The sequence below is a fragment of the Stigmatopora argus genome, chromosome 3 (genome assembly GCF_051989625.1).
Source record: "Stigmatopora argus isolate UIUO_Sarg chromosome 3, RoL_Sarg_1.0, whole genome shotgun sequence".
In the NCBI taxonomy this organism is placed as follows: Eukaryota; Metazoa; Chordata; class Actinopteri; order Syngnathiformes; family Syngnathidae; genus Stigmatopora; species Stigmatopora argus.
The window spans coordinates 7330100-7356884 of NC_135389.1; the positions used below are offsets into that span (position 1 = coordinate 7330100).

Genomic DNA, 26785 nt, shown 5'->3' on the forward strand with positions numbered 1-26785 from the left:
CTGTGAGGCCGATGCGCTAACCACTCCACCGCTAGGCCATTTTGAAACATATATAATCAATCACTAATTAATTAAAGTCCATCCGTCAAATGCGTCCCTTAAGGACAAAATAGTAGCGATAGAATGCTGCTGTCTGCAGTGCTTGTTTTGACCTGAAGATCCAATAGTAGCGCACGCCAACAAAATCACCGATTTTTTACTGGCTTCTTCTTCTTCTTCCCTTGACTCTTCTTCGTCTGACGATCACGGATGCAAAACTCACAACAAACAATGTTAGACATCAGCGCCCATGTTTATGATTGAACGCTAATGTAAGCGTTATTTGTTTTATGCTTTTGAACGTGTTCCATTTTTATTCATCGTTTCCTCCGTGGCTTGCAGTAAAAAGTGTCGCTTTTGTCGGTAAGACAAACTTTGCTGCCCGTCCTGTAACACTTCAGGAATGGGACACATCTGAAGATGTCAACAACATGGTAAGTGCAACGCATTGTTTTAAGATAGTTTGCTGTTTCTTCGTCACCAGTCTGACAAAACGGCAGAGTTTAGTGGACGTGCAGGAGTTTTGTTTTCGAATATGTTTGGTTTTATTTTCACAAGGGCTTAGTTCCCCTCATGACAAATAAGATATCAACACAAGCAAAATACATTAACATATAATGTAATTTTACTCGAATGAGCAGATCTATAAAAAAAAAAGATCATGTAAAAAAATCACAACAAGTCTCATCTCATTTTCTGAACCGCTTAATGCTCACTAGGGTCGCGGGGGGTGCTGGAGCCTATCCCAGCTGACTTAGGGCAAGAGGCAAGGGACACCCTCAATTAGTGGCCAGCCAATCACAGGGCACAAGGAGACAAACAACCATTCACGCTCACACTAATACCTAGGGGCAATTTAGATTGTCCAATCAGCCTACCACGCATGTCTATGGAATGTGGGAGGAAACTGGAGAAAACCCACGCAGGCCCAGAGAGAACATGCAAACTCCACACAGGTGGGCCGACTTGGATTTTAACCCAGATACCCCACTGTGGGGCTGAAGCGCTAACCACTCATCCATCGGGTCGCCCTATGACAACAGGTAAGATTCATTTTCAAAATAGTTCTAATTTTAAATGCATCAATTTTCCATAAGAGCACTTTTTTCGAGTTTTGTGTTTGCCTTGTGTATCTCAAAAGTAGATTTATAAAAAACATATCTCTGAAATCTTGTTAAAAATAAATATTTCTTATTCCAGGACTAATAACAGCAAATATGAGAAATGTTCCAAGTATACTTTTATTTTTAATTGTGCAAGTAGTATTGTTTTTGAATATACCATTTTTAGATACCTTTTTAAACCAGATTAAATGACATCAATTATTTTATAATACTGTGGCACACTCTTTGCTCTGCAAAAATCTCAAGGCACACAATCAGCTGTAAATCTCATTTAAAAGTGTCGCCTATATTTACAATATAAAGGTATTCTCATCAAATTTTTATCAACAGGAATCAAACAAAAGAAAAAAAAACTCTTTCAATATGTCATTTTTCACACTGACAGCTTCTGGTTCAGGTGGTGTAAAAATAAATAATGTACTGATTTTTATTCTCGTCATTTTATGATTTATTCTCCCAAGATTATTTCAAGATCTGAGTTTTACATGAAAACGAGTTTTATGGTTACACAGACTTCGCCAAAAGTCGTTGCTCGTGAAACCAAACTCCCGATTCACGTTACATTAAAAATAACCAACAAAACAACTTTAATCTTGTAATTTACCCATTTGAATCTTGAAATATTACAATATGAATTTATTGTTAGTTACATTTCAATTTTAATCTCGTATATTACATTTTTGTCTCTGAATATTACAATATATGACTTCTTGGCGGGTAATTTCCTGTGGCACACCTGACCACCGCTCACGACATAGTGGTTAGGAAACATTGACCTGAAGGTCAAATAATAAACACTTAGCGCGTCTCTATTTCCTGTTCCAATTGTTTGTGTTTTTTACTGTTTTGAGGATTTAATGTGACTTTCATGTATCATTTGATTGATTACTCGTTTTCCACCTGACATAAAGCACTTTGAATTACTCTGTCTTGAATTGTGTTAATGTTCTGCTTGCGTGGGTTTTTTCCCGGTAGTTCTATTTCCTCCCACATCCAAAAAACATGCAGGGTAGTGGAACACTCTAAATTGCCCCTATCTATGAGTGTGAGCATGAATGCTTGTCCGTCTCGTTGTGCCCTGTGATTGGCTGACCACCGATCCAGGGGGTCCCACTCCTGGTGCCCGTAGTGACCTGAGATAGGCTCCAGCACCCCGGCAATACTTGTGGGAATGAGTGGTTCAAAAAATGATTGAATGTTATAAGAAAAGGTGGCTGTTTAATGCAAGATTTTTTTTTCTTTCTGGAAATTTTGCACAATTCATGCACCTTCATCTGTCCACTTAACGATGAGATGGAAAAAGGAAGACATCTTTAATAAATGAAGTGGATCATTTGACATGCTTCTCTCCATTGAAGTCTTAAATGCATGTGGTTAAAACATTAAAGCTCGATTCTTTGGTTGGAGATAATTGGCCATGGAGCCATTAGCAGTTATTTTATTTCAATGTTCTGTATGGTTTTTTTTCTCTTATGAGGCCGTTCTGAATCCTCTTTACTGGGAAATGGCACTTTAAAGAAATCCTTGTGCCGAGAATTTCTACAATTATCTTTGCACAAGAATGATTGTGGAGTACCTACGAGTAATGAAATATAAAATTTGGGCTAAATTCATATACTGAAAATGCCTGTGTCACAAACTGGGTGCTTTTATAAACTTGCCCAAATGTGTCTAAAGGTTTTTTTGTACTCTTGAGGTTGGTTGCAGGGCAGTACTCAAAGACCACAGTGGTCAGATGCAGGCTTGCCGACATCCAGAAGCACTCTTATTAACGCAATAAGTAACTTGAAGAGGCTTTTTCTTATTTTTCTTAACCACCTGACATAATCCCTTCTAGTGTTTATTTGTTGTCTGAAGTTGGTTGAACAATTTTTCATTTTGGCGGGGCAATCATAGCATTGGACATTCTCTGACAAGGAGTGTGTTTGCACCCAATGGAAACAAAACAAACACAAGATCGATATCCAAATCGAACTGCAACCAGCATCTCTTTATATTGAAAGTGCCACGCATTATCGTCATGTTGTTCTGATGTTTGAGGCATTAATCTGCAGCGCAACTTATTTTTGTCTTGCGTGCAGTGTTGTACGGTCCACAATGGGTTCTTATATAGGTCGTCTTAGTGGGTGTACTTAAATATGATGCTGGTCATGGTCAAATTCGGTACTCGGGCGTTTCGTTGAAAGACGTTTGGTCCCTGGACGTTTGGTCGACCGGACGTCTGGTCGACCGGACGTCTGGTCGACCGGACGTCTGGTCGACCGGACGTCTGGTCGACCTGACGTTTGGTTGACCGGACGTTTGGTTGACCGGACGTTTGGTCGACCGGACGTTTGGTCGACCGGACGTTTGGTAGAACGGACGTTTGGTCGCCGTGCTGTTACTGTTGAAACCAGCTCTCAAAATTATAATCATGAGAGAGAGTTTAATATCTAAAATCAAAATATCAACAGTAAACTCTGTCATAATTTGACAGCGGGCGAACCCGGCGACCAAACGTCCGGTCGACCAAACGTCCGGTCGACCAAACGTCCGGTCGACCAAACGTCCGGTCGACCAAACGTCCGGTCGACCAAACGTCCGGTCGACCAAACGTCCGGTCGACCAAACGTCCGGTCGACCAAACGTCCGGTCGACCAAACGTCCGGTCGACCAAACGTCCGGTCGACCAAACGTCCGGTCGACCAAACGTCCGGTCGACCAAACGTCCGGTCGACCAAACGTCCGGTCGACCAAACGTCCGGTCGACCAAACGTCCGGTCGACCAAACGTCCGGTCGACCAAACGTCCGGTCGACCAAACGTCTTTCGACAAAACGTCCGGTCAAGGTCAAATTTAATTAACATTCCTTTGTTGTTAAGGGATTTTCTGCAGGAATTTTAAAAGTTGCTGAAACAGAGTCTCAATTTTGTCCATATCCTATGGCTCACTCTGAATACCCCAACCCGAGAATACGCCAAGGCGCCAAGTTTAAAATCTTGAGGGCAAGAGTAAGATTAGAATGCCCTTTTGTTTGTGCAAACTTTAAAGCAGCCATACGATAACCTCTTTTCCCCTTCTCCATTTCTTCTTTTTCTTAAAAACTAAAGTAGCTGTGCAATTGTATAGTTGTTCAGCCCTTTCTGGCTGTCCACACCATCTGTCCAAGGAGGAGTTTTTTGAGTCAACTGGCCTAAGTGATGGATGAAGACAGACCCACGCTTAAGCCTAGGCGGATCCAGAATCAGAATGTGGTCCATCGGCTGGAGAGACGCAGGGTCTGTTCAGGCCGGCCTGGAGCTCACTGGTACAGGGTACGCTGCTTCCACCAGAATTTGTTTCCCAACTTCACCGTGGTCAATGTGGAGAAGCCCCCTTGCTTTCTGAGGAAGTTCTCACCTGATGGACGCTGCTTCATCGCATTCTCATCCGACCAAACATCTCTTGAGGTAAAATTATATTACAGTACATGTAATAATTTTCTTTTTCACACTACAGGCTTGGAAGGTATTTGCCAGTCAATATGCGGTAAAGATCCTAGTATATAGTATATGCTAGTTGGTACCCTCTTACTTACGAACATAATTGGTTCCAGATGTGGTTTTGTAGTTTTTCGTAATTAGAGACGCATTTCACATTGAAAAGCTTTCATTCATTCTAAGGTCCCGACTACTACTAACTAAACCCTTTAAAACACGTGTCAAAGTGGCGGCCTGGGGGCCAAATCTGGTCCACCGCATCATTTTGTGTGGCCCGGGAAAGTAAATCATGAGTGCCGACTTTCTGTTTTAGGATCAAATTAAAATGAAGAGTATAGATGTATATTACATTTCCTGATTTTCCCCCTTTTAAATTAATAATTGTAATTTTATTCTGGCATCAGGAAGCATACTTGCGTTTCAGGGAATGTTTGATTTTTTTCTATTTTAAGGTTGTTGTTTTTTTGAGTTTGCATTTCGTAACTTGAATTTCTTTTGTATCCTAAGACAAAATACTCTCATTGAGAAGTTTCGTACCCTGAATATTTTGTATATAGAGACGTTTGTAAGTAGATGTACCGCTGTACTAGTATAGCCTTCTATAGTTTTAACTAATCACACAATTGTATCATTTTACCTCACTGGGACTCCCTCACCAAATGTTTCCAAATCTTCATCGAAAGGCGTAATATCCTATCTGTAATGTGTCATTTGTTTTTGGTTAAACGGGCAAACGTGCCCCTTTATCAGAACATAAGCAAACAATCTCTCCTGATTTTGGCCTGTAAAGTACATTAATTCATTTTCTGAACCAGTTTATCGTCAGATGGGTTTATTTAATATTTTAAGCAAATGTCATTGTTTGAACGTCAGCCATGTGCTTAAATAAAGGGAGAAAACTGCTCATAATTTCGCGTTTCAATTAAATGACAGGTGTCAAATTGGTGACCCAAGGACCGCAAAAGTAAATCATGTCGACTTTGTTTCATTCTAAAATTCAAATTAAGATAATAGTTATACAAAGTATATTCCCCCCACCACCTTTTTTAGAATGAAAAATCTAATACTATTTAAATCTTTTTTTTTTCATTTTACTTTTTGTGCTTTTTCCATTCGATAACAAAAGATTGAAATATTTATTGTTTCTCCCCTTTTTTTAATTAAAATGTCAATTAAATACAATACAAGTGAATATTGACCCTCTTTTAATTTTGTATTCCAACTCATCGCGCTATAAAGTCGAGCCTCGACAACTGTTTTCCGTTGAGTCATATACGCTCTCTCCCCGAATCCTTACGTTCCATCGCGTTGCAAGTTTCAACTCTCCAGATCATAAATTATTTAAAGATTCTGTAAGTCTTGATAATTTATTTTTGAATATGTCTTGACAAGATTCCGGCATTTAAAAACTCTGGATAGTGGGGACTTAACTGACAGTTTCATAGAAGAACACTTTTCTTAAATAATTAAACTTTTATGTTACAGATTTATGAATACCAAGGATGCCAAGCTGCCCAAGATCTCCTTAGAGGCCAGGATGGTGAGACCCTTCTAACAGCCAGTGACCAGCGTTCCCTCAACATCCGCGGACGCCTGTTTGAACGTTTTTTCTCCCTGCTTCACGTCACTAATGTGGCATCAAATGGAGAACACCTAAATCGGGAGTGTAGCCTCTTCACTGACGACTGCCGCTATGTCATTGTTGGCTCGGCCGTGTATGTCCCCGAAGACCCACAACCGTACTTCTTTGAGGTATGTCATCAAAATCACAATGAAAATTAATTGCAATAACAATAAAAATATCACTTCATATCAAATCGCTTCAACAGGTATATCGCAACAACGAATCTGTGACTCCAAATCTTCGGTCCCCTTTAGAAGACTATTCCCTCCACATTATCGACCTCCATACAGGCAGACTGTGTGACACCAGGTCCTTTAAATTTGACAAGATCATCCTTTCTCACAACCAGGGCCTCTATCTCTACAGAAATATCCTGGCTGTACTGTCGGTTCAACAGCAGACCATACATGTCTTTCAGGTAATCCGATTTTTCGGATGTAAGGCATGTGGATAAGTTCTCAGTTGTAGGTGCACGTAGACGATAGAAAAGATTTTGGAACATCCGCTTATCATTGCCTCTTCTCTGCAGGTGACTCCAGAGGGAATGTTTTTGGATGTCAGGACCATAGGGCGTTTCTGCTATGAGGATGATCTCTTGACTCTCTCGGCTGTATACACAGAGGCTCAGGCCGAGAGCCAGCCGGGCTTCCCGCGTCTCTACACAGACGAAACGATCAACTCCCTTAAGCATAGGCTGCTGGTCTACCTGTGGAGAAGGGCCGAACAGGACGGCAGTGCTACTGCCAAGAGAAGGTATGCAATCCAAAAATGTGGTTTGAATTTTACAATTTCTCGCATACAAGATCACCCCCCCCCCCCTCTTGTTCTCAATTTTCCCCTACATATTCATGGTTTTAATAGGGAGTAGAAATGTGTTACTTTGAAAGGAAAGTTTTAAGAAAAATCATCGCACATGGTTTTTCCAGAGTTGCCAACCTCCCTCGACCCCATTTTAGGAGCACCCTTGTCTCATTTCCGGAGTTTATCCGGATTGAATGCGATTCACGCAAAATCGATATGCGCTGAAGTCGCACAAGACGAATCATTCATCAGAACTTGTAAATCAGATGATTCACAATGCACTCTTGTTTTCCGAATTCTTCCGCTTTACAGTGCAGTTGAATCAAGATGGCAGAAGCCGAAGCGAGGGTGTGAATTTCGAGGCATTTAAATTGGAAATTTGGTACTTATCTGAAATGGTTGCTTAAAAAAATGTAAGTGACAATTTTTGGGGATTTCCGGAGTTTAGGGAGTTTGCTTTGCATTTCCATGTAAACTCCTGAAATTCCGGAGTAGTTGGCAGCTCTGTATTTCTGAGATACTGTATGAATCAAAAGCACATTATTACATTAATGGTTGTTTTCTTACTGCAAAGCAGAAAATAACCACAAATAGTAAATGTTAATTTGCTGGCTTGTACTGGTGAAAAAGAGTATAGCAACACTGTAAGTCTTGTGCGCATATAAGACCGTACCTTTGGTTCAGTCATTTTTTTTGTTACAAATGCGGCTTATATGCGAGAAAATACGTTAATTTGTGTCCTCACTTAAATAGTCGTATGTAAACTACATTGATTTTGGTCAAAGCAAAAGATATATGAAAAAGAGAGCGTTGTGAATTTTGGCTTGGTCTTATCTTGCCATACTTTCAATTAGTGTAGCAATGTGCTGCTCCCAGTCTGATTCCATGCAGTTGTGCTACCAATGAGTTCTGCAGCGAAAATGGTTTCCCACGTGGATTTTACTTGGAACAACCATGCTTAATATAACAATATTATCGTTAAACATTACAATGCTCCATCTCATGCTGTAAGAACTATCTCTGCATTACTGCAGCTGTAGGGGGGAAAAAGAGGAAAATCTTCCAGCATACTCTCCTAACCTCAACTTTGTTGAGAACATTTGGAGAATCTGTAAGCAAAATATTTATGAGGTTGGGAGGCAGTGCCCAACCAAATAGCAGCTTTGGGAGGCTTTTCTGACATGCAAAGAAATCTAAGCAGAAGATTTTCTATGTTAAAATGTAATTTTTTGTATCAAGATGTTTTAGTTTGAAGTAGCGTTGGAATTTTAATAAATATGACCTCCAAATGCTAAAAATTGGATAAATGACAACTTTCAGTTCTTTGCGATTTATGAAATATTTTGAAATTGTTGTGACTAATAATAATTTGAACATTTTCAGTTTTTTATTCTGGAAAAAAATGTTATCATTGGAAGGTTTGCTCACTAGTATTCAAATTATACTGCAATGGTTAATGACGAGAAAATTATGCTGCTTTTCATTTGCATGGGCAATTTAGAAGGAAAAAAAATGAAACCTGACATTTGCCTAATACTAATTTGGAACCTAGCGTGAAACTTTAGACCTGTTTTATGCCAATGTGAAAGGGAGCATGCTGCTCTTGGTTCTGTCTCCTCTTGTAAATCTCAGTCCACTTTGATCCACCCTATGACCAGCACAGGTTGCTGGTGGAATAGAAGAAGGCTCAGATATGGTACTCTTCTCATTGTTTTTTTATATGTACAGTTTTTTACTCCTGATGTTTGTTTTTTGAAGGGGTTTCAAAGTTGAGTCTGCTTTTGATGTTGAGTTCTTCAATTGACAAACCAGAACAATAAAGGAAGAAGTGTCACTATTCGGATACTTTCAGAGTAGAGTGTACATTGCTTTAATTAGAGCACTTTATGTGCTTCAATCACTTCCACACAGTAATTGGTTCGTGCAGAAAAAAACCTGCAGTAGTTTAGGATCTTCCATTTAGCATGATCAATGGCTTCCTTCAGGTGAATCAAACTTGGGTAATAATTCAGTTGTCATTGAAATTACAATACAGTTTTTAAATATTTAATCAAAAACTGGTTGATAATGTACTCTCGAGAAAAATTCAGCGTTACGATACATTTTCGTGTAACTGTACATGTTGTTCTTTTATCATAAAATATTTTGCTTGTCCTTATCAGATTTTTCCAGTTTTTCGATCAGCTACGGAAACTGAGAATGTGGAAGATGCAGCTGCTGGATGAGCATCATCTCTTTATTAAATACACAAGTGAAGACGTGGTTACACTCAGGGTCACAGACCCCTCACAGGTACACACACCCCCACGTGGTTCTCTTTGTTGGGTTTTTCCTATTGCCTCATGTCTTTTGTTGTCTGTGCTGTATGAAAAGGATTCCTTTTTTTCCCTCATCTCCAAGGACCCTCTCTGCTACAGACTTGAATCTCTCCCTTGTCTGATTCAGGGTAGCCACAGAAGAATTCAATTACACTGTGTTTATGTACATTTTTATTTTTTAACAAACATACAGGATCATGGTTAAGGACTAGTATTTTGCAAAGCTTTGGTATTCTCAGTTTTTTTCACACTTGAATATTGCAGGAAATACATATTCCTTCCCTTTTGAATGAGACAAAATTCTCCCTTTTTCTGTGGCAGCCATCTTTTTTTGTCGTCTACAACATGGTGTCGACAGAGGTGCTGGCCGTCTTTGAGAACACCTCGGATCAGCTGCTGGAGCTGTTTGAGAATTTTTGTGACTTGTTCAGAAATGCCACGCTGCACAGTCAGGCTGTCCAGTTTCCCTGTTCCGCTTCCTCAAATAACTACGCTCGGCAAGTCCAAAGAAGGTAATTGAAGGAAAACCACTTTGCTTTTTCTATATCTCTGAAATAAAGTGGTAAAATAAAAACTGGACCCAAATTTGGATAGATATCATTTAGATTTCTTTTTTTTAATAGAGACTACAGTGGTACCTTGAGATATGAGCTTAATGCGTTCCGCGAGCTCGTACGTCGATTTACTCGTATCTCAAATCAACGTTTCCCTCAGAAATGAACTAAATACAAATTAATTCGTTCCCACCCTCTGAAAAACAATAAAAACACTATTACTAAGGAAAAAAAAAAATTAATGGTTGTAATTCACCATCTACTAACAGAGTAACAAATAACTAGTGGTTATGATGTTTAATAATAAAATGAGACATTTAATACAACGCGGGTGGGAGAGAGAGAGAGAGACTTGACGGATGCGCTCATAACGCAATAACCAAGGCAAAGAGGTTAATGAATTCCACTGCGGCTTTCGGCAAACTTCCTGCTTGGCGAGCCAGGTCAGTCACGTGGACACTAATCATGTTTTTTTATTATTTTGTGCTTAATATCGATTGTCATCATACGCATTTTCTTCGCACTACACTTCATTGCACTGGCATGCTTTGGATCCATTGTTTCCCTTAATTCTGCTCTGGCTAATAAAAGAAAAAAAACACGGGGAAAAAATGCACCGCTCCGCACGAGCGAGATTAGGCGAGAGAGACAGTGCAGTGAAATCATAAAACAGCCTCTAGCGGCCTGGCCAACTGGCTGTCTCAAATGCTCGTATCTCAAAATTTGGGTTAATATACTGCTGCCATTTAATTTTTGTTTTTTGTGGTTAGTGTTCGTTTGGTACAAAATGTCTTTACTTCGTCTTTTTTTTTAGAATGACTAGGTGTGCAAGTAAAAAAATATATAGTCTTGTTTCACAGTTATGTTTAATGATTTTGAAGAAAATGAGATTAAATTGAGAAACATCAAGATCGGCGGGACAGGCTTTTCCAAAATCGGTAATCGGCTAAAAAAATGGGATTGGTGCACTCCTAGTACAAAGTAAGGTAATGACATGGATGGGAAACTTAATGTACTTTAATGTATTTTCACGACTATAAGGCGCACTTAAAAGTCTTAAATTAAAAAAATTAAAATGTGTCATTCATTGAGGGTGCGCCTTATAATGCAGTGCGCCTTATAATGCAGTGCGCCTTATAGTCGTGAAAATACGGTGGATTAACCTGACTATTTTTGAAAAAGTTCTGACCTCAGCTAGTGGATTGTCTGTGTTGATCCGCATCTGTGTGTTTGTGACTCAGATTCAAAAACACCATTGTGAACGCCAAATACGGCGGCCATACAGAGGCGGTGCGCCGGCTACTAGGTCAACTGCCCATTAGTGCTCAGTCCTACAGCAGCAGCCCTTACCTAGACCTGTCACTTTTCAGCTATGATGACAAGTGGGTTTCTGTGATGGAAAGACCCAAGATCTGTGGGGACCACCCAATCAGGTATAGTTCACATCAAGCATTACTGCTAACTTACAAGTTAATTCTAATTAAGTATTCTAAATTACAAACCTTCATTTGCCTCAGCTTCAAACATCCATTGAATAGCAGGGAATAAAATACGGCTATAAATTTACGTGTTTACCTTAGTGTGTCATGTCATTCCTGGTTATTATTTTTTTTCTGTCTGTTGAAAACAATTGTTTCATTTTAGTTCTTTTTAATGCTTGAATTTCACTAAAGACAAAATTTTTCTGAACTGCTTATCCTAATAAGGGTAACTGGGGGTGCTGAAGCTTATCGTAGCCAACTATGGGGAATCTGCGGGGGACACCCTAAATTGGTGGCCAGCCAATCACAGAACACAGAGACGGACAACCATTCACGCTCACACTCATAACTAGGGGCAATTAAGAGTGCTCAACCAGCCTACACCATGTTTTTGGGATGTAAAAGGAAACCAGTGTACCCAGGGAAAACCCACTCAAACCTGGGGAGAACATGCAAACTCCACACAGGATGGTCAGAACTCACCGGGGATTGAACCCTCGATTTCAAAATTGTGAGGCCGATGCATTCTACCTCCAGGCCACTATGAGAATATTAAAAGTAAAAATGTTAAGTTGACTGCAATCTTTAAATGTTGACATATGTGTTCTAATCAGCCCATTAATTAACAAAACTTTAAACATAGAGTCGTACAAAGTTTTAAAATAAAGCTTTAATAAACAATCAAACAGAAATGCAATGAAAATCATTGCAACAGCAGAACTGGGACAGAGCTGTTCTATTTACGTATCAACCAAAGGATCCTAAACGGGGTTAAAATTTGTATGCCTATTATGTTTTGTCTTGTAGCACTGAGAGAAAAGCCTGTTAGCCCACCAGGCTTTTAAAACACAGGGAAAATCCCTATTCAAAGTAATATAGACGTGAAATATTGCAATTGTACAAAAAATGTTTATGATCTACATCAACCAATTGTCTTTCTCGGCACACTTCAGGTTCTATGCACGTGATTCCGGCTTACTGAAGTTTAAGATCCAGGCGGGCCTTCTAGGACGGCCAGTCAACCACGGTGTGCGGCGCCTTGTGGCGTTCACTTTCCATCCTTTCGAACCCTTTGCCATTTCTGTCCAGCGCACCAATGCAGAGTATGTGGTCAACTTTCACATGCGGCATGTTTATGCGTGAAGCACCTTTTTTTGTGTGGCAGGAGCCTCAAAAACCTCATTTGGAGTTATAAAAACATGTAGGGTACTCTACGTGATGGGGACAACAAACAATGTGTAATATCACCTGGTTTAAAATAAGCCTTTTTCCGTGAAATTTCAGATCCCCTTTCTAGCACATAAAGAGACTTTAAGAGGGAGAAGTTACTCCAAGTGCTGATAGAGTTGTGCCCAGAGTGCTTGGGCACAGTAGATGGCAGGTTTCCAAAGGAGCAAACCTGAGGTTGTTTTTGTTCTCTTTTTAAATGTGGGCAAAATACATTTTAAAGTGTCATTTTTACTTGATCAGTTTTACGTTATACATTTGTACATATTTTATAATAATAAAATGATCACTTTTTCACTTTTGCAGTCTTTCGCTCATTTTAACCAGATAGCTAGTAGTAAATGATTTGCGCATGATTTTTTGTGTGTGTGTGTTCTGGCTACAATTGCGTAGAGAAAGCTCCTGTGAAAAGTTAGGTCTTTTGGTATGAAACCACTCCTTCTTTTCTATCTCTTTCTATACTTGTCAATTATGTAAACTGAGGTCAACATGTACCATTTGTTTGTCTCATCTCATTTTCTGAACCTCTTTATCCTGACTAGGGCCGCTGGGGGTGCTGGCGCCTATCCCAGCTGACTTCGGGCCAGAGGTGGGGGACACCCTGAATTGGTGGCCAGCCAATTGCAGGGCATGAGGAGACAAACAACCATTCACGCTCACACTCATACCTAGGGGCAATTTGGAGTGTCCAATTCGCCTACCATGCTTGTCTTTGGAATGTGGGAGGAAACCATAGTACCCGGAGAAAACCCACACAGGTCAGAGAACATGCAAACTGCACACAGGTGGACCGACCTGGATTTGAACCCAGGTCCCCCACTGTGAGGCCGACGTGCTAACCACTTAGTCGCCAGGCCCCATTTGTTTGTATTTTGTTTTTTATTTTTTGCCTTGATTGCTGAGGTCTGATAAGTGCAAGAATTGTGGGTTCCCCTTAGTCTGTTGTACAGAATTTTAACTAAATTAATCTATTTTCTACTGCAGCTATTGATGTAAAAGTTGACACAAAAAGGTTAGCGCATAGTTACAAAGAAAAATGAAATCTGTCAAATCTTAACTTCAAGATTTGCAATTTTTCCTATCAGGAACAACCATATTGATTTCTTAAACATTTGCCATGTTTGTAAGTAACATGCATATGCGGGATAGGTGGGTGAGCAGTTTACGATTTGTACTCATGAAAAATGTGCTAAGTCTTTGCCTGCCAATTTTTAACAGCTAATCTTCAGACTCTTTATCGGGAGATCGAATGATGGAGCTTTAAAGAAACAAACAAGTTGGCAATTCAAACTTTATTCTTTTAACAACCAGGTGCTCATTAGGGGGTTGAGGATCATGCCAAGCTGCAAGACCCTATTATGCAGGTATGTCGTAACATAAACAAATTTAAATGAACTTGGATTACGATGCAGACACACTCAAAAATAAGCTTAATCTAACCTTACACTAAACCTAATTCAAATTTTGTTTTCAATTTTGATACCTTTCTTCTTGGCTCTATTTGCCCCGCCTCCACCCTGACTTTCAGATGGAACCTATCGAGGGTTGTTTGCTTTTGTATTCCCTTCAAAATATCCAGAAAATGATGCACACAAATGTCCTCACAATAGGATAACGCACGATCACTTGCCAACGAGAAGTAGTATATACTCCTCTCGTATTAGCGATCGATCTGCCATTGGCACTGTCTAACGGGAAAAAAAACACACTGAAAAAAATGCAACGCTCCGCCCAGTGCTCGTAGAGACATTACACGAGGGAGTTGCGACCAGAAAGAGAGTGCCCATGATCTTCTTATGAGCAGCCTCTCGCGTCCGCTTTATGCTCGTGAATCAAAATTTGTCTCGTATCTCAAGATACATTTTTGCCCGAAATTTTACCTGTATGTCGAGGTATCACTGTATATGTAGATACGTATAGCCCCGGGGCCTAGAGATTGACACTGATTCTCTAATTCAGCGGTCCCCAACCTTTTTCTCATTGCGGACCAGTAAAGCTTTTTCTATTGTCTCACGGACCGGCTAATGAGGAGGGCGACAATTTAAGACAAAATTGTGTGGGGGTGGAGTAAGTGCATGAGCGACACCCACGACAGCAAAAAAACCAAGTCCCAAGCATAATAGCAATTATTTATTATTATTATTATAAAAACTCTAAATTGCCTCTAGGTATGAGTGTGAGAGTGAATGGTTATTTTTCTCCTTGTGCCCTACGATTGGCTGGGCACCAATTCAGGGTGTCCCCCGCCACTGGCCCGAAGTCAGCTGGGATAGGCTCCACACCCCCCACGAACCTAGTCAGGATAAAGCGGTTGAGAAAGTGAGATGAGATGAGAACTTTTCTCACTTCCAGTAGGAGGGCGAGATTGAAAACGTTAATATTTTTTACACTGACGGACCAGTACTAGGTAGCTCGCGGACCGGTGGTTGGGTACCACTGCTCTAATTTACATTAGTGAACCCCATCCCCCACCCCCTGTCTATTCGGTCAGCAATGTTTAAGCAACAAATGTAATTGGGGCCTTGGAATTGAACTTCCGTCGATTATGCGGTGGTCTCCCAGCCCACAAACAAATGCCAAAATGAATGTGGAGCAGCGTTAAGCACTCAACACATATTCAGATATGCTAATGGCCTGACACACCTCCACTTTCTGACAACAGCTCTGACATGAATGCAAAGTTGTGAATAGAAAAGGCGTGTGGAATAAACAGAAAAGAAGGAACATGTCCACGCAGCTGCAAGGGGTCACAGTGGTATGAGGAGCAGGTGCTGAGGGATTAAGTGTCCCTCTAGCCTAGCCTCTGGTTACACACCATGATGAACCCAAGAGATGTGTGTGCGCGTGTGTGTGTTTGTAGCCAAAAGACTTTCCAACAATGCTTAAGGTTAAATGAAAAAAAGGCATTCACAGGCGGAAGAAAAATGAAAGGAAAATGGTGACCATCTAAAAAGTGGCCAGACTGCACGCAGGCCGCAACGTGAGGTCCGATTGGCTCCATTGTCTCAATCTGGTCAAGATGTGAAACATGAGATATTAACTGTGATTAATGGGAACGATGTTATGTCATCGTCATTATATTTGTTTGTGTAAGATGTTTGAAAACACGCTGTGATAATCATCTAATTACAGGAAGCACACACAGCAGGCCCACATAGAGATGGACACATCATCTGTTCTTGAGTCTAGGGATAAAGATTGCTGGAGAAAAATTGATTGTCCACATCTTTTGTTGTGGTTTTCTCGCAATTGGCCATTAAGCAAATTTGATTTTTGAACGAGTGTGTGGAGCACATATAGAGGATGCGCTTGTCATAATTGCCAACAAATCCATGCTTTTAAATGAAAAAATATCACGCGAGCAAAGCAGCCTATTCCAAATCTATAGTATACCAGGCCTAGACTAAAGTAACAGGTAAAGCCGGCACTTGCGCTTTCACCTTGGTTGCTATGGTTGCCTGGTAACCTAGTCTTTTCTAATTGCTGTCGTCTTGGCAACAGCACAACCAATGTAATCCAGAAAAGGCCACAATCCTAAATGTTCCTACCTTCTCTCCTTCTCCAAGCACATTGAGTCTCATTAAACAGTGGCAACCTTCAAATAAATACATTATGACCTATTCAACTTCTCGTACGGTTTCATCTGAACTCTGAACAGTGGCGGTACAAAATATGTCATCGAGCCTGAAGCCTTTCAATTGCACTCTTACATTAGCATTAGAAAATGATGCCCCATTATCACGCTCAGTCGTGACACGTCGCATTCATGTATATTCCATTTTTGTTAGGCTGTACATGCTTGACTAACATATGGAACCGATTCTGGGCAAGTGACATTAGCTGTTATGGAGCCAAAGCAGGGCCTAGAAAATATGAATTTTTGTGTCAGAAATATATTTGTCTCAAAATAAATATATTTTAATTTTGGCCGCAGAAAATTAATATACCTCGAGATACGAGCTTAATTCATTCCGGGACTGACCTCGTACGTCGATTTACTCGTAACTCAAATGAACGTTTCCCATAGGAATGAACTAAAAACAAATTAATGCGTTCCAACCATCTGTTACAAAGTAACTAATAACTAGTGGTTTAATATTACTAAAATGTGTTTAATAGTTCTAAAATTAGACGGATTTCACGGAAGGGAGAGAGAGTGACAGAGAGAGGGGGGAGACTTTTTGCACGGCAACGCGCTTGTAACATAACATAAACAAATTTAAATGAACTTGGATTACGATGCAGACACACTCAAAAATAAAATTAATCTAACCTTACACTAAACTTAATTCTAATTTTGTTTTAAATTTTGATACCTTTCTTCTCCCGGGTTGGCTCTATTTGCCCCGCCTCCACCCTGACTTTCAGATGCAACCTATCGAGGGTTGTTTGCTTTTGTCTTCCCTTCAAAATATTCCCAAATGATGCACACAAATGTCCTCACAATAGGATAACGCACAACCACTTGCCAAAGAGTAGTATATACTCCTCTCATATTATCGAGCAAGCTCCTCCGCCATTCTACACTGACTAACGGGGGGGGGGAAAACACAGAAAAAAATGCAACGCTTCCCCCAGTGCTCGTTACACGAGGGAGTTGGGACGGGAAAGACAGTGCCCATGATATTCACATGAACAGCCTCTCGCGTCTCCTGTATGCTCGTACATCAAAATGTGTCTCGTAGCTCAAGAAAAATATTTGCCCGAAATTGTACTCGCATCTCAAATGGCTCGTATGTCGAGGTATTACTGTATTTAAATTTTCGCTGTAAAAATCAATCATTGAAAATTATTGCAATATAGTTCTAATTCCAGTTTTTAATATTTTGCCAATTTACAAAAGAAAATCGACGTGTAACTCGCTAAGTTTCAAGGAAATGTATCACCTTACAAAGGAGCATTGGATGATATGATACAAGAGATGAACTCGCGATCCCAATTTTTTTTATTGCATAAACATAAATATATTTACATCGGGAAGGCCCAATTGGAAATATATTTATGGCAATATAATGCAATAATTTTCTAACAATTATTTATTGCCAGGCCCTGGGCCAAAGTGTTACCTATTGGTGTTTTTTTATTATTTTTTTATTTTTACATCGCTGACTTGTCAATGACCGAAAGGCTAACTCTTCAACTCTAGGCATACTAGGTTTGCTTTAAATTTCTGCAAAGAAAATAGCAGTTAATGATACGGATTCAATGCAGTGACTGAAATAAAGGTCACCGCAGATTTTGCAGGTTGGATTTGATTACCTCCTAACACTCGCCATGCTTATTGCTCCCTTTTCTTATATGAAGCCAACAGGTCCTTTGACTCCTGAAAATGCAAAATTTTATTGTTTCTATAGATAGCATCTGCTTTCAGATTAGCTTTTTGTTGAAGGTGATTGGTTTGTTAGAACATGAACGAATAGAAACTAAATCTGTTGCATATACAAACACATTAGCAGCACTGATGGTCACTGTGCAGTGAGAGATTTTGATTTACAGTGGTACCTCGAGATACGAGCTTAATTCGTTCCGGGACTGAGCTCGTATGTCGATTCAAATTAACGTTTCCCATAGAAATGAATTAGAAACAAATTAATTTCTTCCAACCCTCTGAAAAAACACCAAAAACCGGATATTGGATTGGAAAAACATTTTTATTTGTTCTAATTCGCCATCTATCAACAAAGTAACAAATAACTAGTGGTTTAACAGTACTAAAATGTGTTTAATAGAACTAAAATTAGACAGATTTCACGGAGGGGAGAGAGAGCGACAGAGAGAGGGGGAGAGAGGGGGGACTTTTTGCACGGCAACGTGCTCGCAACATAACATAAACAAATTTAAATGAACTTGGATTACGGTGTAGCCACACTCAAAAATAAATGTAATCTAACCTTCCACTAAACTTAATTCATTTTTTTTTTACATTTTTATACCTTTCTTCTCCCGGGTTTGCTCTATTTGCCCCGCCTCCACGCTGACTTTGTTTGCTTTTGTCTTCCCTTCAAAATATTCCCAAAATGATGCACACAAATGTCCTCACAATAGGATAATGCACGACCACTTGTCAACTTGCCCAGGAAGTAGTACTCCTCTTGTATTAGCAAACAAACTCCGCCATTCGCACTGACTAACGGGAAAAAACACTGAAAAAATGCAACACTCCGCCCAGTGCTCGTAGAGACATTGCACGAGGGAGTTGCGGGGAGAGAGACAGTGCCAATGATGTTCTTATGAGCAGCCTTTCGCGTCCGCTGTATGCTTTGTATATCAAAATTTGTCTTGTATCTCAAGATAAATATTTGCCCGAAATTTTACTCGTATCTCAAATTGCTCGTATGTAGGGGCACTCGTGTGTCAAGGTATTACTGCATTAGGTTCTGGTTGCACAGAGACCAAAGTATTTATCAAACATATTTTTTTATTCTAAAAAATTATAGCAATTTCTGACCTCAGGCACAGTTAAATGTTGACACAGCACTTTAATCTAGGGAAGGGAAAAATTATATAGTGCTCTAACCTATGTCCACACGTGGCTACTAGGTCTTAGTCCAATTTTGATTGCCAATGTGTCAGATAAGTATGAATTTAACAATGTTTCTTATGTTGCAGTTAGTGATAATGATAGTGGAATTTTTCCGTCTTACAAAGCCATTTCTAGTGTAAATATTCACAATTTTTCACTGCTTAGAAATGGAGCTTATCTCAGCTTACTTTGAGCAAAAGGAAGACTACAGTACACCTGAAAAATCTCCAAAGCAAAATGCACACGGGCCACATCTTATTGGAATGTGTGTCTTTATTCGTCTTGTTTTCAGTTCATTGAGAAACTATTTGTCCATAAAAGGTTAAAAATGCACGGTCCGTATCCCATTTTGGGGACAGAAATGATCACCTCAGCGACCAACTTGACTTGGTTTTCTGTACCTGAGACAAAAGCCCCTGTGCCTGTTTGTTCAGACATGATTTAGGGAATGACTGACAGAAGCCAGTTGGTTTATTTTCTTCTCATTTGCCGCCTCGCAGGAAGGCTTCAGTGTTTTGCCAAGATGTCAACAAGTCTGTAACAAATTGAATTTACTTTGTAGTCTGTAGTCAGCTGTGCCAAGTGTGTCTGGATAAATGGTTTGTATGAAGCCACTACTTTTTCCAAAGTCAGTGTGCCTCGATTTCTTACTAAACCAGCTTCTGATTTGGTTAATTTTTTTTTTTAAAGCGAGACTAAATTTTGACTGCTGACTGACTAGGTTCACATGAAAAAAATGGAAAAAAAATCAATCCAAGAATTTTTTTAAATAGTAGTTGAGTTCTTGTTCTTGGGATTAATTATTTTTGGACAGAACATTTGACATAAGGAACTGGACAACAAGACTGCTGATTATTATCACTAGTATTTCACCTCTTGCCTTTTCCTGTCGAATAATTGGGTGTCACTTATGTCACCCACATACAAGTCCGTATACACCCCCCCACACTGTGGTTCTCTGAACATGTAATCACTCCAAATGCGCCAACATGTCATATAACTGGGATTAACACTTCAGCCTTCTGCACCTTTGATTGAGACCACCGATATGTCGGTGAGTCTCCCAGTGAGGCCACCAGCACCACCAGCTAATGAGATCAGGGTAAAGGTAGAGCACATGGGGAAAGAGAGCAAAGGCCTAAATATTGACCGCAAATGTTTGAAGATAGGTAGGACTCTTGAGCATGGACTACACCTATCTCACACAAGTGTCTAACTCACACCCTCAATACCGATAATTTAAAGGAAAGAAAACAGATCCGCATCTACAGGAACATTTCAAATTATTGTTGCAACCAGCTATTGAACCATAGGGCTTACTCCCCCATGTAATATGACTTTTTTTTCTTTTATATCCAATTATAATTTTTTTGTGTGGCATGGTAGGAAACACAGGTTATAGTTTTAGCTCCTACTGCATTTTATGATACACATTCCTTTTTTTTCATTTTCTTAACCGCTTTATCCTCACTAAGGTTGTGGGGAGTGCTGGACCCTATCCCAGCTGACTTTGGGCCTGAATTGGTGGCCAGGCCAATCGCAGGACAAACAACCATTCACGCTCACACTCATACCTAGGGGCAATTTAGAGTGTCCAATCAGCCTACCTTGCATGTCTTTGGAATGTGGGAGGAAACCGGAGTACCTGGAGAAAACCCACACAGGCCTGGGGAAAACATGCAAACTGGTACCCGGCAGACATCGTCCCCGGACGCTTCGTCCCCGGACGCTTCGTCCCCGGACGCTTCGTCCCCGGACGCTTCGTCCCCGGACGCTTCGTCCCCGGACGCTTCGTCGACCGGAGACTTCGTCGACGGACAATTCGACACCGGACACTTTGTCGCCAGAAGTTTGCCTAACCTTAACCATTATTAAAAAAGACAAAGGAAATTCACATATTCTTTATTAAAGAAAATAAAACTGCAAAAACTCGCCCGACAACACAAACACATTAACATTTGGGCGTGTGCAAGTACTAAATGGGCTCGTCTCTAAACACACTACGCACGAAACGGTTCCTACGTCGAGCGCTCCATTTTTAAAATAAAAGGCAATAAATAATATTATTTTATTCAAAAATTTATTAAAAAGAAGACAAAGGAAATTCACATTCTTTAGTAAAGAAAATAAAACAGCAAAAACTCGCTCGACAACACAAACACATTAACATTGGGTGTGTGCGTACTAAATGGGCTCGTCTCTAAACAGTACGCACGAAACGGGGTTTCTACGTTAAACAGTGCCTACATTGAGCGCTCCATTTTTAAAATAAAAGGCAATAAATAAAATTATTTTATTAAACATTTTATTAAAAAGAAGACAAAGGAAATTCACATTCTATATTAAAGAAAATAAAACAGCAAAAACTCGCTCGACAACACAAACACATTAACATTTTAAATGCGCTCGTCTCTAAACACACTACGCACGAAACGGTTCCTACGTCGCCGGACTCGCGAACGATTGTTTTTAAAATAAAAGGCAATAAATAAAATAATTTTATTTATTGCCTTTTATTATAAAAATGGATCGCTCAATGTAGGAACCGTTTCGTGTGTAGTGTGTTTAAAGACGAGCCCATTTAGTACTTGCACACGCCTAAATGTTAATGTGTTTGTGTTGTTGAGCGAGTTTTTGTTGTTTTATTTTCTTTAATAAAGAATATGTGAATTTCCTCTGTCTTTAATAGTGGTTAAGGTTAGACGAAGTGTCCGGTCCACGAAGTGTCCGGTCCACGAAGTGTCCGGTCCACGAAGTGTCCGGCGACGAAGCGTCCGGGGACGAAGCGTCCGGCGACAAAGTGTCCACCGACGAAATGTCCGGTCACGTGCAAACTCCACATAGGTGGACCGACCTGGATTCAAATGGAAGCATTCAATGAAGCATTCAAACTTGCATTCCAGTTTGAATGCAAGCATTCAAACTGGAAACAGAATAAACCTAACATAGCGCATGAGGAGAGCCCGAGACGGAAGCACCTTCGGTTGCATTAATATCAGGTTTTGGGTGCCTACTGAATGGTAAAATCTTTTATTTACCCCTCTTGGCTCTTAAAGAAAGCACAATGATTGAAAATGAATAATGTAATATCTGAAAATATTGAAAAGTGTTTTTTTTTTTATGCAACGGCAACTAAAGCATTGTTGATTTGGGGCCTATATCATTGTTAACAACTCCTCATTGGCTAAACATCATTTGTTATCTGGTAAAAGCAGTCTTCAGTAAAATGGTTTGATCAAAATAACAGAACTTGCTACTTACTGACTAGTTCGCTTCCTTTTATGTGCTCAATTTACTCCGTTTACCGCTTGGTCGGACAGAAAAAAATGTTGATGTTGGAGCAATTTTCTACACAGCACATGTTAACCATTGTTCTGCACGCAACATGTATGAACCATTTTTCCGGGAAAAATGCTTAAATTTCTCGGGGAAAAAATAAAAACAAAAACGTTGGCCGCCTTAGCAATGAAACTGAATGAATAAGGGCACTCCACAGGAAAAAGCCTTGCCTTCACTTACATCAATCCTGGTTGTGGCGCAGTGAAATTCAATCTATCAAATCCAGTAGAACCCCCCCTGAGGTGACAGGGGGACTTTAAATCAGGCCATGAATAGGAAATATCTTGCTTCACGCACGCATACACACATGACATGCTACTTGCTAAGTAAGACACGAATCATTTGTTCGAATGTATATGAAAAATGTCTTTTTTTAGGTGAATTGTACTATTATCATGTCATCTAGTTGACATTCTCAAGAGTAGCAAACAGTCATTTTGTCCTTCAATGATGACGTACACTGGATCTCATTAACTAATTGAACCTCATCTTATTCTCCTCACCTGGTGGTAGAATCACATAGATATATTTATTCATTTTCTGAACCGCTTATCCTTACCCCGGGGGTGCTGGAGCCTATCCCAGCTGACTTCAGACCAGAGGCGGGGGACGCCCTGAATCGGTGGCCACCGGATTGCAGGCACATCAATATATTTTAACCTGAAAAGGAATATAATGTGATTTTGAACATGACTGACCACACACGTCCCGTACCTGACTTAACATATTTCTGGGGTTTCAAGTGGAAATCTGTATGGACTGTTCCCCATAAGTGGCCAAAATTTCAATTGTACACACATGTATCTCCAAGCAGTAAAACACATCAGAATATGAAGGAACTTTTTAGTTTTGCACAAAAATGAAATCATCTATTTAATGAGCATACTCAAATTATAATTTTTGGGAGTCTTTTCTCATCTCATGTGGCACAGTACAGAAAAAGAAGGTTTACATTTGTGGCATATCTAAAATGAGTCACCTATCAAATGCAAAAGATGATCAAAGCTCTCCCTCAGCTGGAGAAAATCTGAACAGCATCATTTTTTGTGTAAATTGAAGAAATAGACATTTAAAACTATCTGAAAGTATTGATATATGATCTCAGAGAGGTATTTATTTAGTATTATTTTTTTTATTTCAGTGAGGATGATGGTATGAGCCTATCAAAGTGAAAATTTTATTACTCGTTTTAACCATTGTTATTACTGTGACAAACCGACAAATATCTTAAATCCCGTAATTAATCAAATTTACACACTGGGGAAAATAAGCGACAAACGTCCCTGCAAAATTTCACGTTGTGTCAAATATTTGGCTTTCTTAAGAATACATTTTACTTTATTCATTGCAAACATTAATATTTTTTAAATAATTGAGAAGGAAAGTCTGTATCCATCACAAATACAGTTTTGCATCCCTAAAGTGCAGTGGGCTCCTTCCACAAGGCCCATTACTCATATTAATTCATTCATCTTCCATACCGCAAATGCTGTGGGGGGTACCAGGCAGGGGACCCCCTGAATTGGTGGCCAGCCAATCACAGGGCATAAGGAGACAGGCAACTGCTCATTATAAGAATCGTATTTTCCGCACTATAAAGTGCAACTAAAAGACTTCAATTTTTTGAAAAGCCGGCAGAGCGCCTTATAATCCAATGCGCCTTATATATGAATCAATATTGTTTAATAATTGTATAAAATTCCTTTTAGCACAGCTCCATCTAGTTGACGTATAACACGACTCCTAACCACTTCTACTATTGTACAACAACTCCGTCTAGTGGATGTATAACACAATCCCCTACTACTACTACAACTACCAATAACCCAGCTACAGTAATACCTTGAGATACGAGCTTAATGCGTTCCGGGACCGAGCTGGTATGTCGATTTACTCGTATCTCAAATCAATTTTTCCCATAGAAATGAACTAAATACTAATTTATTCGTTCCCACCCTCTGGAAAAAAACACCAAAAAACAGGATGTTGGAATGGAAAAACAGTTTTATTTGGTCTAATTGGCCATCTACTAACAGAGTAACTAATAACTATCAAGTGGTTATGTTGTTGAATATTAAAAAGAGACATTATTCAGTACAATGCGGAGTGCGGGAGGGGAGCGAGAGAGAGATACTTTTTGCAGGGCAACACGCTCGTAACATAACATAAACAAATTTAAATGAACTTGGATTTTGGTATAGACACACTCAAAAATAAGTTTAATCAATGTAATTTCAATTCTGTTTTATTTATTTTTTTACCTTTCTTCTCACAGGTTGGCTCTTTTTGCCTCGCCCCCATCCTGACTTTCAGCCGGAGTTTTTAAAAGGAACCTATCGAGTGTTGTTTGCTTTTGTCTTCCCTTCAAGATATTCCGAAAATGATGCACACAAATGTCCTCAAAATTGGATAACGCACGACCACTTGTCAACTTGTCCGGGTGCTGGCCCCTCTCGTATTAGCGAGCCAGCTCCGTCACGCGTATACCACTCATGTTTTTCGATTATTTCGTGCTTAACATCGATTGCTTTTCTTTGCACAACTCTTCATTCCACCTGCTTGCTTTGGACCTATTGTTGTTCCCTTTACAGTCAAATCTCATTACTATGCAATTTTTTATAGATCTAAAACAGTGTTTATTTTTGCTTTTTTATATATATTTTTAGATTTTACAAAATGATTTTTGAACTAAAAGACAGAAAAAAAAAATTGAAAAAATACAATTATTGATTTAAAAGGGGGAAAATCAGGAAATTTAATATAAATCTATACTCTTCATTTTAATTTGATCCTAAAACAAAGTCGGCACTCATGATTTACTTTCCCGGGCCACACAGAATGATGCGGCGGGCCAGATTTGGCCCCTGGGCCGCCACTTTTACACGTGGTTTAGGGGGTGGCATAGTAAATTCATTTTGTATTGAATTTTGACAGGGACCGAGCAAAAGTGGCATAATAGTGAGAGTGGCATAGTAACGAGATTTAACTGTATTCAGAAAAAAATACGGAAAAAATGCAACGACCCCCCCCTCCCATTGTTTGAAGGTTCTTTACACGACAGAGTTGCGGCGAGAAAGACAGTGCCATGCTGTTTTTATAAGCAGCCTCTCGCGTCTCGACCAACTGGCTGTCTGGTATGCTCATATCTCAAAAAGTGTCTCATATCTCAAGGCAAATATTTGCTTGGAATTTTTACCTCCAATTCCTCGTATGTCAAGGTATCACTGTACTGCATTTTATAATCTGGGGTGCTTTATACATGAAACCTGTTTTAAGATAGGTCATTCATTGAATGTGCGCCTTATAGGCCTTATGTGGGAAAATACGCTAATAGGTGGAAAACAGGTTTCTGTCCACTGCCAGTTTCTTGCTAGACCTCTTTAGTCAAGGGATGGTTCTATCCAAAGACCACGTTGCCCAGTGTCATTGGCTCTGGAGGGCCTCCGGAATCCTCAATTTATGCTTTTATTTTGACCAGATTCCAGGTGAGTATGCAAGTGACCTGCATCTGTCCAGTAAACATATGCCCATGGTTTACGTGTGACTATTTAGTCTAATAATACCGCCAACCTTCCCAAGCGCCCAACTAATCCAATTATCATGGTTTTGCACGAGTTCTGCTACCAAACTGTCCACATTCTGAGGATGTATACAGAGGTCACGGTCAGTCAAACTCCTCGCTTCTGTCGAAGTGAATGCCGTGGTATGCAGGAGGATCGACACACGATGCAGACTAATGCTCTTTTGCACCGCTCACCCTACAGCACACTCAAGCTGCAAGGCCATTGGTCAAAAATATTAGTCGCACTGTGGGAAATTGAACCATTTGAAAACAAAAAATTGAGGATGGTGGATGAGTTTAGAAACAGTAGGTGAAAGAACTCCGGGATCCTTTTCCTAAGCAGTCATGAACTCGTAATTAAAATAGCACTGAAGTTTTTTTAAATTAACCTTAATGCTATTTTACCAGGTTTGCACAAAAAATGTTTTAAAGCTGCCCAGAATGCCCTTTTTCAAGCTACTTTATTTGGTCCTCTCGCGGCTCATCTGCAGATGTTTTTCTTCAATATGCAGCAAACTGGATCTAATTTTTCAATTGAAGTTCACGGGAAAAAAGTGACAAAGACATTGGGTGACACAGGAATTGTACGGAACAAAAGCAAATGCACACATAAACTTGTCAATCCTGCGTTATTTCCTCCATTCGACATTGCAAAGTGCTTATTTGGCAACCCAAAAGGGAATGGGATGTTGTGTGCATCAATAGTTTCATCTGAGTTGCAGTACCATTTTTGGG

The 26785-nt window shown here is 39.8% G+C and overlaps 1 protein-coding gene across 3 annotated transcripts; it reads left to right on the forward strand.

Annotated features, from left to right (window-relative positions):
* The first annotated feature begins 230 nt into the window (after window positions 1–230).
* Window positions 231–12923, forward strand: det1 (DET1 partner of COP1 E3 ubiquitin ligase). Of its 3 annotated transcripts, none has more exons than XM_077597168.1 (10): window positions 231–311; window positions 382–473; window positions 4253–4591; window positions 6107–6373; window positions 6451–6663; window positions 6775–6998; window positions 9209–9338; window positions 9686–9876; window positions 11160–11351; window positions 12353–12923. In XM_077597168.1, the coding sequence occupies exons 3-10, from the start codon at window positions 4343–4345 to the stop codon at window positions 12540–12542; spliced, it is 1656 nt and encodes a 551-aa protein (XP_077453294.1). In that variant the 5' UTR covers window positions 231–311; window positions 382–473; window positions 4253–4342; the 3' UTR covers window positions 12543–12923. The 3 variants fall into 3 exon arrangements, with proteins under 3 accessions (XP_077453294.1, XP_077453295.1, XP_077453293.1); XM_077597169.1 differs by having other exon boundaries at window positions 4256–4591; XM_077597167.1 differs by having other exon boundaries at window positions 234–473; window positions 4256–4591.
* Window positions 12924–26785: the final 13862 nt, after the last annotated feature.

Coding starts and splice junctions, on each gene's coding strand:
- det1 (XM_077597168.1), top strand. CDS start 4,343: ATGGATGAAGACAGACCCACGCTTAAGCCTAGGCGGATCCAGAATCAG. Junction 9,877..11,159: donor GCTCGGCAAGTCCAAAGAAG/GTAATTGAAGGA, acceptor TTTGTGACTCAG/ATTCAAAAACACCATTGTGA. Junction 11,352..12,352: donor TGTGGGGACCACCCAATCAG/GTATAGTTCACA, acceptor GGCACACTTCAG/GTTCTATGCACGTGATTCCG.